Consider the following 13,011-nt stretch of genomic DNA (forward strand, 5'->3'; position numbering starts at 1 on the left):
ATTCATACAAATCAATCTATACCTTTTTCTACCGCTAAATTTTTACGGTTTCCTACACCAGCAGATAAGTTTTCCATATCATTTTTCCTGTTATGTATTCACTTTCTCCGCTGCGGAAATAAAATCAAAGAACTAATAGTGAGTTTGCAGACAAAGTAATATAAACACTCGACTTAAATATGAAACTAATTGATTATACTCTCCAGGAGCATGATAAGCTGGAGAGGTATGACTCTACATCTTTAGGAACACAACAGTTCATTTCTTTCATTTGTATATTCGAGATGATAGTAATTTGTTGAGAGGTATTCATATCTTCTGTATGTGTTATGATTCGTATTTCTGTATAAATAGAAATAAACTCTTTACTGATTATTGAGATAAAATAATATCCTTACTTATCTATGATTCACATGAAGAAATAAATAGTAAAGATAAAACAAAATAAACAAACACCCGAACTTTGAAAAAGATATCAGTAATCATCACTCCAAGAATCAAGCCGTATATAAATACAATACCAGTAGACTGAAATAATTACTAGACAATCATCCCTACTTCTATGCAAGGTTTCCAAAGGTATCAACACAATTTTGCTTCAGCAGTTTAACATCTAGATCTAGATCTACGAATAGAAAACTAAACATGCTGACTGGAAATTACAATTTCTTCTTTTCCGACAAAACCCATTACTAGTAATTCAACGATGTATATTATGCCCTCATCTCTATGTATATCCAAATTGACTGCTATAAGATTAGTATCAAGCTTAAACCTCATAAACTATTCTAACAATTCATCAAAGAGCAAGAACGATATCTGGATGAAAGAGCGGAGGATACATCATCATCATATATGATGAACCTAGAATCAAGTATCAACGCAGGAGAGAAGATACAAGAATTGAGAATCGAGACGCGAAGCCACACTCAACGGGCTCCAAACAATTTCATCAATAACTTCCATATTAAAAATAACGCAAATCAATCAAGAATATTAAGTTCTGCAGGTATCAGATATATTGTGTCCGCTTGAATCACATCATGCTTTGAAAGAAAGAAAGGAGGAAAGAAGATTATATCATTCACTCATGCGACTCATATATCTCATTACGTCTCGGCTCCTATTGACTTAGTAGGTATGCTGAATAGAATATCTCACTCCTATCTCTACCCAATAGACTTCGATAAATGTGGAAGGATGAATCGCGCAGTCGCGTCGTTGCTTGATGCGCATACAGTAAGTATACCGTCTTTCCCCCCATACATGTAGCTTCGTTTAGTATCCCCCTCCAAAAAAACCGCAACAACGTCGAAGATTTCATCCAAAGCTCCTTCTCCATCTTATATGTCATATTTCCCATTTCCCATCTCCCAAAATCATCATATACTCCTAACCCATACTAATCCAATACTCATCTTTATCCACACATCCACACATCTCACAGTTCCAGATCCCAGATCCCAAAAAAAAATACCCAACCACATAACTCCTAATTCGCACTTTCAAACCCCAAAGAGACTACCAATCTCACTCTCCCATCCACCCCTACATCTACAATCCCATCTACAAACCCATTTACATTTCCATTTCAAATCCACCGCACAGCTACTAACCACTACAAACCCATCTCATATCTCCTCAAACTTCTTGATTTCCAACATATTACATTTTATCATATATAACATCACATCAAAGAATTAGACATCTTCTCTATCTACATATCCAAATATATTCTTCCATCCCAATGTCCAAAACAGAGGTATATCTCATCTCGTTTATTTCTAATTAATCATCTCTTTCCTTGTCATTTCCCCTTTCTTCTCCTCCTCCTCGCCCTCCTCCCTCATCCCCACGCCCCCTCATAGTACCTAACTACCAAAACCGTAGATCTTACTTAACCCACTCCAACCATAAATACAACCTAACCTCGTCCGGCACATCACCCACTCCATCCGGCACCTCACCCGCTCTCAAACCGATCCTACCCATCCAACCCACTCTATCCTACCCACCACAACCGTTCTTCGCCCCTCACACTATTTCCTATCATCTCCCCTCACTATTCCCCATTATCTCCATGAAGATCATGAACTATCTAGTTCACTAAGCAACTAACTACCTCAACTAACTACCTCAACTAACTACCTCAACTAACTACCTCAACTAACTACCTCAACTAACTTACGAATCCATCCTATCCTATCCTATCCATTCCATCTATCTATCTGTCACCTTCCTATTCTAGTAATATACCTCTTTCGTTGTACCTCTTTCATCACACTCTATACCCTCTTCATCACACTCTATACCCTCTTCATCACACTCTATACCCTCTTCATCACACTCTAAACCCTATACCTATACCTCTCTCATCACACGCTATACCCTAACCCCCTACATCACACCCTAACCCCTAACCCCCTCCACCATTCCCCATCCATAAACAAGTAAGACATACGAAATACAACATACGACATAGAATCCACCACCCCCAACCCCCAACCCCCAACTCCCGGCCCCACCACAACCCACCACCCGAACCTAACAACTTAAACTTCCCGCACTACCACTCTAACACCATCCCACTACCATCCTAACTCACAGACAGACAGACAAACACACACACCATCACCCCCCCCTTATCCCCAAAACAAACATCGCAGTATCAAACAACCAACTTACGAAAGAAATCATGACATCTAGCTCTATAGCTCTATAGCTTCAACCCATCAACTCTTCATAATTCCAACCCACTAACTCTCCATAGCTCCAACTCACCACACTAATGACTTATAAATACGATGTGATAATCACAACACGAATCACCACACGAATCACATCACACTAATGACTTATAAATACGATGTGATAATCACAACACGAATCACCACACGAATCACATCACACTAATGACTTGTGAATACGACGTGATAATCACAACACGAATCACATCAGATCAGATCACATAACCAAATCACAGTCATAAACCAACCAAACCAAACCAACCAAACCAGATCAAATCTACCAAACCAGATCAAATCTACCAGACCAAACCAGACCAAAATCACAAACTAAGTAAACCAAACCAAATCACATACCCAAACCAACCCAAAATCATAATCACAAACCAAACCATAAATCAAACCATAAACATAAACATACCCAAACCAACCCAAAATCATAAACATAAACATACCCAAACCATAAACATAAACATACCCAACCCAAAATCACAGTCCCAACCCAAAACCAAAGCAAAAAAACCCATAAAAATTCCCATTATTCCCGAAGCGCGCGAAGCATATCAAAAGAAAAAAATTCAAAAAAAGATCAAAAAAAAAGATCCCCTCAAAAAATCAAAGAAAAAAATTCAAAAAAAAAAAGATCAAAGAAAGTACTAACTAACCATCCATCACCTAACCATCCATCAATCACCTAACACCTAATACTAATCACTAATCACTCAAAATATTAATCACCTAATACTCAAAATATTAATACTCAAAATATTAATCAAAATATCAATCAAAATATCAATCAATCAAGTAAAGAAAGAAAGGAAAAAGTAGTCAAGTTATTATAAGTTAGTCTGGAAGAAATAAAGTACTGGTGGGTAGGTAGATAGGTAGATAGGTAGTGAATATTCAATAAATGATCTTCCAATAAGCAGTGTAACGTAGTATGTATGTATATATGTATATAATGGAATGGAATGGAAAGGTATGTATGTATGTAATGAAAAGATATATATGTAATGAAAAGATATATATGTAATGAAAAGATATATATGCATAGATATGTATGTAATGTAATAAAAATGTAGGTATGTAATAGAAATGTATACGAGCGAGCAACACTTCCTCTTCCCATCTACGGAGCTTTCCATAGTTTTTCATCTCTCTCATCTCTTTCTCTCTCTCTCATCTCTCTTTTTCCTTTTCTTCTTCTCTCTCTAAATCTGAATCTGAATCCCAATCTGAATCTGAATCTCCGCACCTACCTCTTCATTTACATCCCTCCCGCTCCCGCTTCCTCTCCATCATTATCATCATCACCCAGATCCACATCCAGATCCACATCCCCATCCACATGCAAATTGCCATCTCAATCCCCATCCCGATCCCCCAACCCGCTCAGACCCCCCCAACCTACCCATACCCATTCCACCATACCCATTCCACCAACCCCAAACCAGCAACTCCAACCTCCCACCTCCAACCTCCAACCTCCAAACCAAACCAACCCCCAACATCACATCTTCCGCGCCACCACCACCACCACCACCACCTCAAAAAAACACCCGCACATCCGTACATCCCCTCATCCGTGCATCCCCGGAAGCTTACACCCTCCATCCATCCACAGTCCATCGTCCACAGTCCCTGCGCCATCTAGACTTTCCTCCGCCGACGATACTAAGAAACCCCTCCTGCAAGCCCGACTTTTCTTAGCCTCCGACTCCAACTCCAACTTCGACGCCGACTCCGACTCCGACTCGAGACTATTGGTTTGGCGACATGCATGCAATACCATGCATATCGCACGCACCATCAATGGGTCAGAGAGAGTGATGCGCCGATATAACTTAAAAATCTTTTAGCTTCACAAACGTATTGTACCGGTCGGATGGACCGTGAGATCGGACTTTACGTTACGATGTGTACCGACATCAAGTCGATAATAGATAAAGTGAAGATGAATAAGAATAAGAAGTCGATAGAGGAGCAACAAAGTCTAAATTGAAGTTTGATTGTGTGGATCGTGGGTTGACGAATGGTGATTGGTGATTGGAGGCTGGGAAGTGGACAAAATAGAGTTTAAGCCAAGAGTTGGAGATCGAATTACTGTGGGGGAGACCACTGATCACAAATTGGTCCAGAACTCCAAATTAATTAACCCATTTGACTTTAATCTGTAACTTTACTTGATGTACCTTTGTAACATTGATGAATTTGTGAATGGGCCTTGACAGTCACATCAAAGCTTTGAACATAGTCGGGAGTATCGAAGCAAGCTCGACGGTAAATATGGGTGTACTGACGAGTGCTTGATACACATTATTGAAACGAACACTGGGCAAAGATGCCTCCAAACTTTCAAAAGTGGAATTTCTGCCTTGGCTATCATCTATTCGCACGGCGCAATATGACGTGATGCCACAAGCAACCAAGTAAACAAAAGTCAAGCTCGGTGGTTGAAACCTGCAATTGACATGCATTCGCACTTGTTATTAGCTATTCTGAAATGGCAATAATGAATTGATTATTCGCCTCCTGCAAATAGGAAAGATACATCCATTCATACCTCGAGACAAGAGAAACGAACATGGATGATTCTTAAAGTTTCTTCCGAATCCGAAGTTCAACTTACATACCAATGCAAGCCAAGAACGCTTGAAGAAAGTACAACTTTGGTACAATTTTTCGGCATACCTCTGAATGGTCCCTCTTACCGATATTGGAAAGCCACAGAGATATTCATAGTCAAATATATCATGCAGTAAGTATGATGTTGAAGATGAAAGCAACTAGCACAATACTAACTGTACACCTAACAAGGACAACAGGATCAATGGAACTACCTTAAACCCGGGTCGGGCCACCAGTTCAAACTATCGAAAGGGACCTCGAGCTTAGTTAGTCGCTTGGAAATCGGAGTTGACCGGTGAAATATATGGTGATAAATTAGTTTATACACAGCGTCAAAATAATTGCGCCGGGTTGTTTACGCGTACATATCAAGCGTTACAATGAGAAAAGAATGATTGGATATTCAACATCTGAATTCATGTACATCATGAAGTACGCCACCGTTCTAACACTTAACGGCTCACGCCGTTGATTGATTTCATGAAAATTTAGTCAAAAAATTGTTCCAACTACATAAACTCTGTTCATGTTGTAACCCGAAAAGTATATTTTCCAAGAACTTTGACATACAACCTATTATCGACGCGCATAAATTCTAACTTTCAATGTCAATTCTTGACGGAAGCCATTCTCCATTCCGCTTGTTGCAACGTTGCAACACAACTTCTTGACATCACGTTCGTAAATTCATGTTGAACGGCATCACCCTAATACTCTACCACAATCCCTGGTATTCGGTACCGATTTGGATCGGAAAGGAACTTTAGTCAAGTCACTCTAAAAGACCCTTCAGATTGGCGGGAGATGGTAGCTTCGTAATAAAATTGTAGTCTTGTGTGATGTAACGAATTGTCTGGAGGATGTTGTAATAGGATAAATGAGGGGTAATTATGTTGGATTGAGTAGTATTATTTGTACAACACTAGTTGGTATTCTCATTGATAATTACATGTTTCTTTTTAATTCTATTGACAGAAGGGGAGAGGAATAGCTGTTGGGAAATTGCGAAAGAAACTTTTCTTTTCCGAGACATTGAACCATTGAATGATAGAGGCTCGAGAGAGTTTAGATTTCATGATACTTTTGCGATGTGATATCGATAAGAAAGACATTACAAGCTTGACTGGTGATGGATCTGCAAACCTAGATATCTCTTCATACTTATGAACGAGCGACCTATTGATAAAATTAAAGCACCCGCTCATATCATCCCGTCCATTTAAACTCCAAGGGTCCAATATACATAAAGGGTCTGTTCACCTAGCACTCACGTACAACATCCGTAAAGTTTCTCGCGACTCCAAATTTCACATCCATACATTGATCACATCTCCTCCGAGATACTTCCGCAGAGTAGTGTCACACATGGGAAACGTTGGAAGAATTGATGGAAATGTGACAGAAATGCATGTGGTAGATGTTGTGTACGTAGTGTTGTGTAAGTAGATGTTGTATACTTATCAATCTGTTTGAAATAGGCACTGGTGACTGGCGATCTTGCGGGATACACACGCGAAGCATTCCCAGCCGCTAGAGGTTGTGCCACTCGGCTTGGTATGCGATGGTTGACGGCTGAGTTTGAGAAGCGTTTGTAGATTGGTTGGAAAGGATAAGGTGTGAGGATGAGATTTAGATGTTGTATGAAATGCTTGAGAGCAATGACTTGAATTGAATGGAATGGAATGCACGTTTTGCGTAAAACATACCTTGTTCTTAATAGCAAGTATGGATACATACGCTTGATTGACAAGTAAGATCACTTTAACCTTGGATATCGATCGTATCTGTGTGATATCTACTGAGTCTACCAGGTAGACTCTACCTAGGCAGCAGTGTTGTACTCGGTTCAACTGGGCCACGGATACTATCCAACTGATTGAGGTTAATGAATGTTGAGACTTCGTATCAGTTAAATCCATTAATTCAACCGTGGAAGTATGGGATCAGTCAGACTCGTCAGACTCATCATACGATATCTGAGGTGGTTTCTATCCGCCATGCTATCCTATCCGGTATTAGTCATATATTATTCAGCACGCATGTGACCCCATCTCATCGACGCATCGACACATCGGCGCATCGACGGCATGAAGGAGAGCTTCTGACCCTTATCGTCGATGATTGCAAAAAACATATGAAACATCCGTTCCGCCCAGTACATCATTTTAACATTTTTTTTTCTCGAGCGGGTCCGCCTCTCCCATCGGATTTGACTCAGATCATCGTCATAGGGGATCTCGATTTCTCCAAACAAGCTTCTAGAAAAATCTTTGCACGATATAAAATAAATGTTCCCCTCGCCCTTTTCGCCGCGAACCCACACCGAATCTCCTTCAGAGTTCCAACTATGCCACGTTATCAAGCAGAGTTCGAAACATGGTACTTGGGTCCTTGGGAAGATGTTCTTTTGATCAGAAAATCAATGGTAGATCTTATTGCAAAGCCAATATTGACTGAGGTGACTCCACTGAATCTCGATGACCTTCTGCCCATTTTCCGAGCATCATACCCTTATTTTCCAGATGCATCGACGATGAGGTTCGCATTAGGCTTAACGCTACCTCTGCCCTGTCAGCTTTAACATCATCTAGAACGCACTCTGACTAGGATTGCAACTTTAAATGTCGACCATTCCCGGTTTGGACTAGAGGCGTCCAGGAGTCCCAGGCGCATGCTCCACCGATTTCCACCAGATCACGTTTAGAGGATGAGAAGGGACGGGGATGAGGAAAGGTGCAAGGAATCATGAAGGGAATCAAGGATGAATGGTCCCAGGAAGGCTCCACTCCCGGATCCGCTTTCCAACCGCCTTCCAAGGGAATTACCTAGGTAGTACTTTCTCAGAGGTTCTCGGTTCTCATTTGGTATTACCGTATTACCGTATCAGTGTATCAGTGTATCAGTGATCACTCATCAGTAGTAAGCAGGTGCCCAAGTAATCTTCCTAGTCGCAGAGGACCCCGACTAGGGATCCAATCATCCAAATATCCCAGCAGCCATACACCCTGGTATCCTGATTCAAAACGAAACCCCTCATATGCATGTGTGTTAAGCTTCTCCATATCCACGATGATACACCCGTTTTCTCGATCGACTTTTGCCCGTGTGACGTCAGGGCAATTGCAGAATCCCATGTTGGAGACTTGGAGACTTGGAGTATCTCCATCTTGGGCTTGGGGTGGACCGTGGAGAGTATAATGAGAGACATGATTGTGACTCTTTTTGTCTCGACGAGGTGTTTGGATTGTGATTGTGATTTTGATTGTGACTTTGATTTTGACTCTGGGACTCGGAGCAGGAAGAGGGTGATCCCATCAAGTCACTTTATGGATAACTTCATTTCTTACATAACATTTTAACTTTGATGCCTTCATCTCCGTACGCCGTGCCTAATATCTATGGAAATTACTTTGATCGGGATTCATCTTGATTCATCTTGATTCAAATCATTCTCGTCACAAAACTCGCAAGATCTACGGCACTTGGTGATGAATTATTTACCGTTGGTGGGTGGCGTCTGGAGAAGACCTAGCCAAGTATACATACAATTTCAAGACTACTCGACAAAAATTATAACATACAGATAGATAGATAGATAGATACGCACACAAACAACACAACAACACATAACACACACACATACACATACACACACATACACATACACATACACATCCATCCACACACCTCTACCCTTCCCATTAAAATAAAATAAAAAACTTTAAAGGGTCCGCTGCCCAGAAACCTCCATTCATGATTCATCCCTAGCTAAAGACCACGAGTGCGTGCGCGTTTCGGCATCATCGGCTTAGTTTATCCAGTTTATCTCTCGACGCAACAGATCCATACCTTTGCTACCATGTCCGCGTCCAAGCTTCTTGTTCCTGGCTGATGGAGCAACGGGTCCCCCAAACCAAACTGCGGATGATGGATCAGGCAGTCAGTCATCCGTACGTAATTCTTGGATCCCTACCTATCCCTTTTCAAGTAGTATTTCCTACTTGGGCTTTTGTTATGTAGGTAGCTTGTCACACCTGGGCTCTGTAAGTATGTACAGTAAGTATGTATCCGCTCGGGGGTTTTCTACCGGGATTTGGGATTTCGGTTCTGTTTCTGTTTCTGGTTTTTTTTTGGTGAAGATGTTGGAGGTATGTTATGTTATGTTATGTTTTGTTATACAAATTCTTGTGTTTGTACGCAGCGTATACTCCATAGGCTGTTGAATAGTGATTTGAAAGCCTACTTCGTACTTACTTACACTTCGTACATACATACTTCCAAAGAGACAACCACCCACTCCAAACATCGATAAATAAAATTTCTCGAGATAGGGAGATCGAGAGCATCCATCTCATCCATCCATCACCAAACAAAACGGAGGAATCTCTCCGCCACAAATGAGCAACATCCTAGAAGATGGATTACTCAAACTCAAAGCATGGATGGTAGGATCTGTCTGTCTGTCTGTCTGTCTGTCGGTGACTGTGTACGACAAGAGGTGAGTGAGTGTGCAACGCATAGCATATCCTTCGTATCATATCATATCATACATAGTACTCCGTATATGAAGAGAAAGTTTGAAACGAAAAGTTGGCAAAAGTGGTGGTTCGCACAAAGTTGCACAATGGTGGTGGGTGTAGATAGTAGGCAGTGATCCATAGAGTAGAAAGCGAGAAAGCATCAAAATCTACGATCATTTGGCGTGGGGTAGAGCCGGAGATGACTCCGTGGCTCCTATCTCCTATCTACCTATCGGAGGTTTTTTGGGGGAATTGGAATTGGAGGCGAGCGAGCGAGAATCTTCAATCTTCAATCTTCAACGTCAAGATTGATTCGCAAGATATAGATAGATACTAGGTAGGTAGGAAGAGAAAGTCACGATGTTTTTTTTGTTTTTGTTTTTTTTTTGCGACGACGACGAGGTGAAATCTTCTTTTGTAAAATCGTATTTTGAAGATGATCCCAAATTGTCTTTTCATCGTGTGCATGTAATACAAGTAGACGATTTTAGTAATTTATTCAATTGTTACTGTATATGATATAAATATATATGTATCTACGAACCCAACCCCCAAAAGAGGGGTCTCAGGTTAGATTCATGATAAAACCAACCCGATATCAACTACCTATCTACTCGTACCTAACATCTAAACATCTCACTTTCAAAAAACCAGGCAATGAGAGCATAACATAGCATAGCATAGCATAGCATAGCATAACATATGCAACCTCGAATCTACCTACACTACAAACGAGTCCAAACCAAACCTATGAAAAAAAAGACAGTGTAACCAAAACATTACACCAACCGACATTTTCAATGTTCACCCTCCCTCACAGTTTCATCCAGCCTGTCCTTCCTGTATCTGTACAGGTGACACGGAATACGATACGATGCGACGAAGGAGATATCTCCGCTGGCAGGCAGGCAGCTGGCTGGCTGGCTGGCTCGCCTCGCACGGTAGAGAGATGGGTGCGATGCATATGTAGGAAAGCGGATGCGGATGGCCGTCTTCTCCCATGCGTGTGGAATGGAAAAAGAAAGGGTGCGTGGGTGCGTGGGTTGGTATTGGGAGTGCTGGTGCTGGTGCTGGTGGGAGTGGTAGGATGATTGAGCACGGAGGAATTTGGATAGGGGGAGGTGAGATGGTGATCTTGAGCCTGGGGTGGGACGGATTATGTGTTATGTATATGTATATATGAATGTGTATATGAATGTATGTGTGTGTGTAGATGAATTTGGTAGGGTAGTACAGAAAACCCGGTGATACAATACCTACATGTGATAAGTGATGGCGAAGCGGAATGAGAAGACGGAGACGCAGCCGTCTTTGGAAGACCCTTTCTTCGAAGTCGGTAGGTAATTGGAGCGAGAGGACGAGGGAGCTTGGGAGCTTGGGAGCTTGGGAGCTTGGGAGCAAATGGAGAGACAAGCACGCACATGGACACGAGACAGACGAGGGAAGAAGAATTGCTGGAATTGCTGGATAGTGGGGCTCGGGAGAAGCAGGTGGAAGGGAGGAGGAGGAAAAGAAATGGAAGACCTAGGTGTGGTGTGAATGGTGTACCGGTACGTTGGCGAGGTAGATCTAGGGGTCTGGCTGAGATACATACAGAGATCTCCCATGTCAGCGTGGGAGATCTTTGGGAAGTGTGTCTGGAAGGGGTGGTAGTGGAAAGTTAGATACCTGGATACCTGGATACCTGGATACCTGGATAGATACCTGGTTATTTACTTACTTACTTACTTCCCTATGGATGAACGAGAGAGATTAAGATGGGAAAGTTTCGTGCGGTTCGACTAGTTTGATGGTTCGACGGGGATACGAATACGTTAGGTTAATGATGATTGAATTTCAAATTTTCCGATAGTATGGTTTGGATTTAGTAGGAGACTGGTAGGTGCTAGAGAATTTTTATTCTTATGGATGAATGTGAATGGATGGATGGAATCATGGATGGATGAATGGATGGATGGACGGATGCTTCTTAGAGGCAAAATTATCTTATTTTTATCCCTTGGCTCATATGTAACTATGACGGGGACAATCCACTGAAACATGATGACTTCATTCTTCATGGCTTAACTTTCTCTTCTCTTCTCTGTTACGCTCGTGAAGAGTATCTATCTAGTATTGAATGCGCTTCGTTCGTAAAGTATCATTATTACGAGTATACGTGTAGGTATGTGTTGTTGTAAGTAAAGTAAGTAAGGTATTATCAAAACGCCGTCAATATATCCACGTCGCAAAACGTATATCGACAGATCTTTATATACTTTACTTACTTTTGCTATATATATATCGTGTGTAACCTAAATACTAGGTACCGACCGTATCTAAGCATTATACTTTATGGTGGGAAGAAGAAAAGATGATGCTGTGCGACATGTGCTTTGTACGCGCAGACGCCATCGCAATGTTTGAGGAACAAAGTGGAGTGGACATTCATTGCCTTCCATCTACGAAGAACTGGTATGTCGGGGAGAAAAGATAATGTGATGGGTATTATTTCGGCATTGGAAATTGGTAGGATGGTTATGGTGTGTGATGTGACCCCGGTTTTTTGTTTGGGGGGGGGGGGAATTTTACTAGATGGGAGATGTTAGATGTTATTATCGTAGGCACTAGATACTTACTAAGGAAAATATTTGTGGTAATTCTCAGTACCTATCATAATACGGTGTTCAAAAGTTAAGTTTTCTTACTATTGCCTTGGGAGATCTTAGATGAGAGTTTAAATGGGTGATGAGAGAGCACGAGACCAATGGGTTATAGTATGATATCCCTAGGGCGTGAGTTGGTGCGTGAAGCAGAAAGATTAAAAAAGGATGCTTGGGGAATTTAAATGCGTGTCGTTGGGTTAGCTGCTTGGGAATAGAATCGAGAGATGGAGGGATGGATGGAAAGTTGGAACTGGGAAGGGAAGGGAAGAGGTTTGGGTTGGGTTGGGGATCAAGTGGTAAAGTTGTTATGGTTACGATATGTCAAATGGATTTAGTCCGATTAGCAACGAGTTAGTATGATGGCTAGGGAGGATGGTGAATAACGATTATCAACGATTGGCAACGATGACTAGATGCTAGATATTAGATATTAGATATTAGATAGCTAAGTAGCTAAGTAGCTAAGTAGCTCGG

The 13,011-nt window shown here is 41.4% G+C and overlaps 2 protein-coding genes across 2 annotated transcripts; one reads left to right on the forward strand and one right to left on the reverse strand.

The window, feature by feature from the left end:
• Positions 1–7,719: 7,719 nt before the first annotated feature.
• EAE98_002542 (uncharacterized protein) lies at positions 7,720–7,979 on the forward strand (the record flags this gene model as incomplete). The annotated part of the gene is made up of 2 exons (XM_038950162.1): positions 7,720–7,910; positions 7,964–7,979. 2 exons carry the CDS (start codon positions 7,720–7,722, stop codon positions 7,977–7,979), a joined length of 207 nt encoding a protein of 68 aa, XP_038813901.1.
• Positions 7,980–8,278: 299 nt separating this feature from the next.
• Positions 8,279–8,506, reverse strand: EAE98_002543 (uncharacterized protein; the record flags this gene model as incomplete). Its single annotated transcript, XM_038950163.1, has 1 exon — positions 8,279–8,506. The coding sequence occupies one exon, from the start codon at positions 8,504–8,506 to the stop codon at positions 8,279–8,281; it is 228 nt and encodes a 75-aa protein (XP_038813902.1).
• Positions 8,507–13,011: the final 4,505 nt, after the last annotated feature.

This window comes from Botrytis deweyae (assembly GCF_014898535.1).
Source record: "Botrytis deweyae strain B1 chromosome Unknown BDEW_004, whole genome shotgun sequence".
NCBI classification, from domain to species: Eukaryota; Fungi; Ascomycota; class Leotiomycetes; order Helotiales; family Sclerotiniaceae; genus Botrytis; species Botrytis deweyae.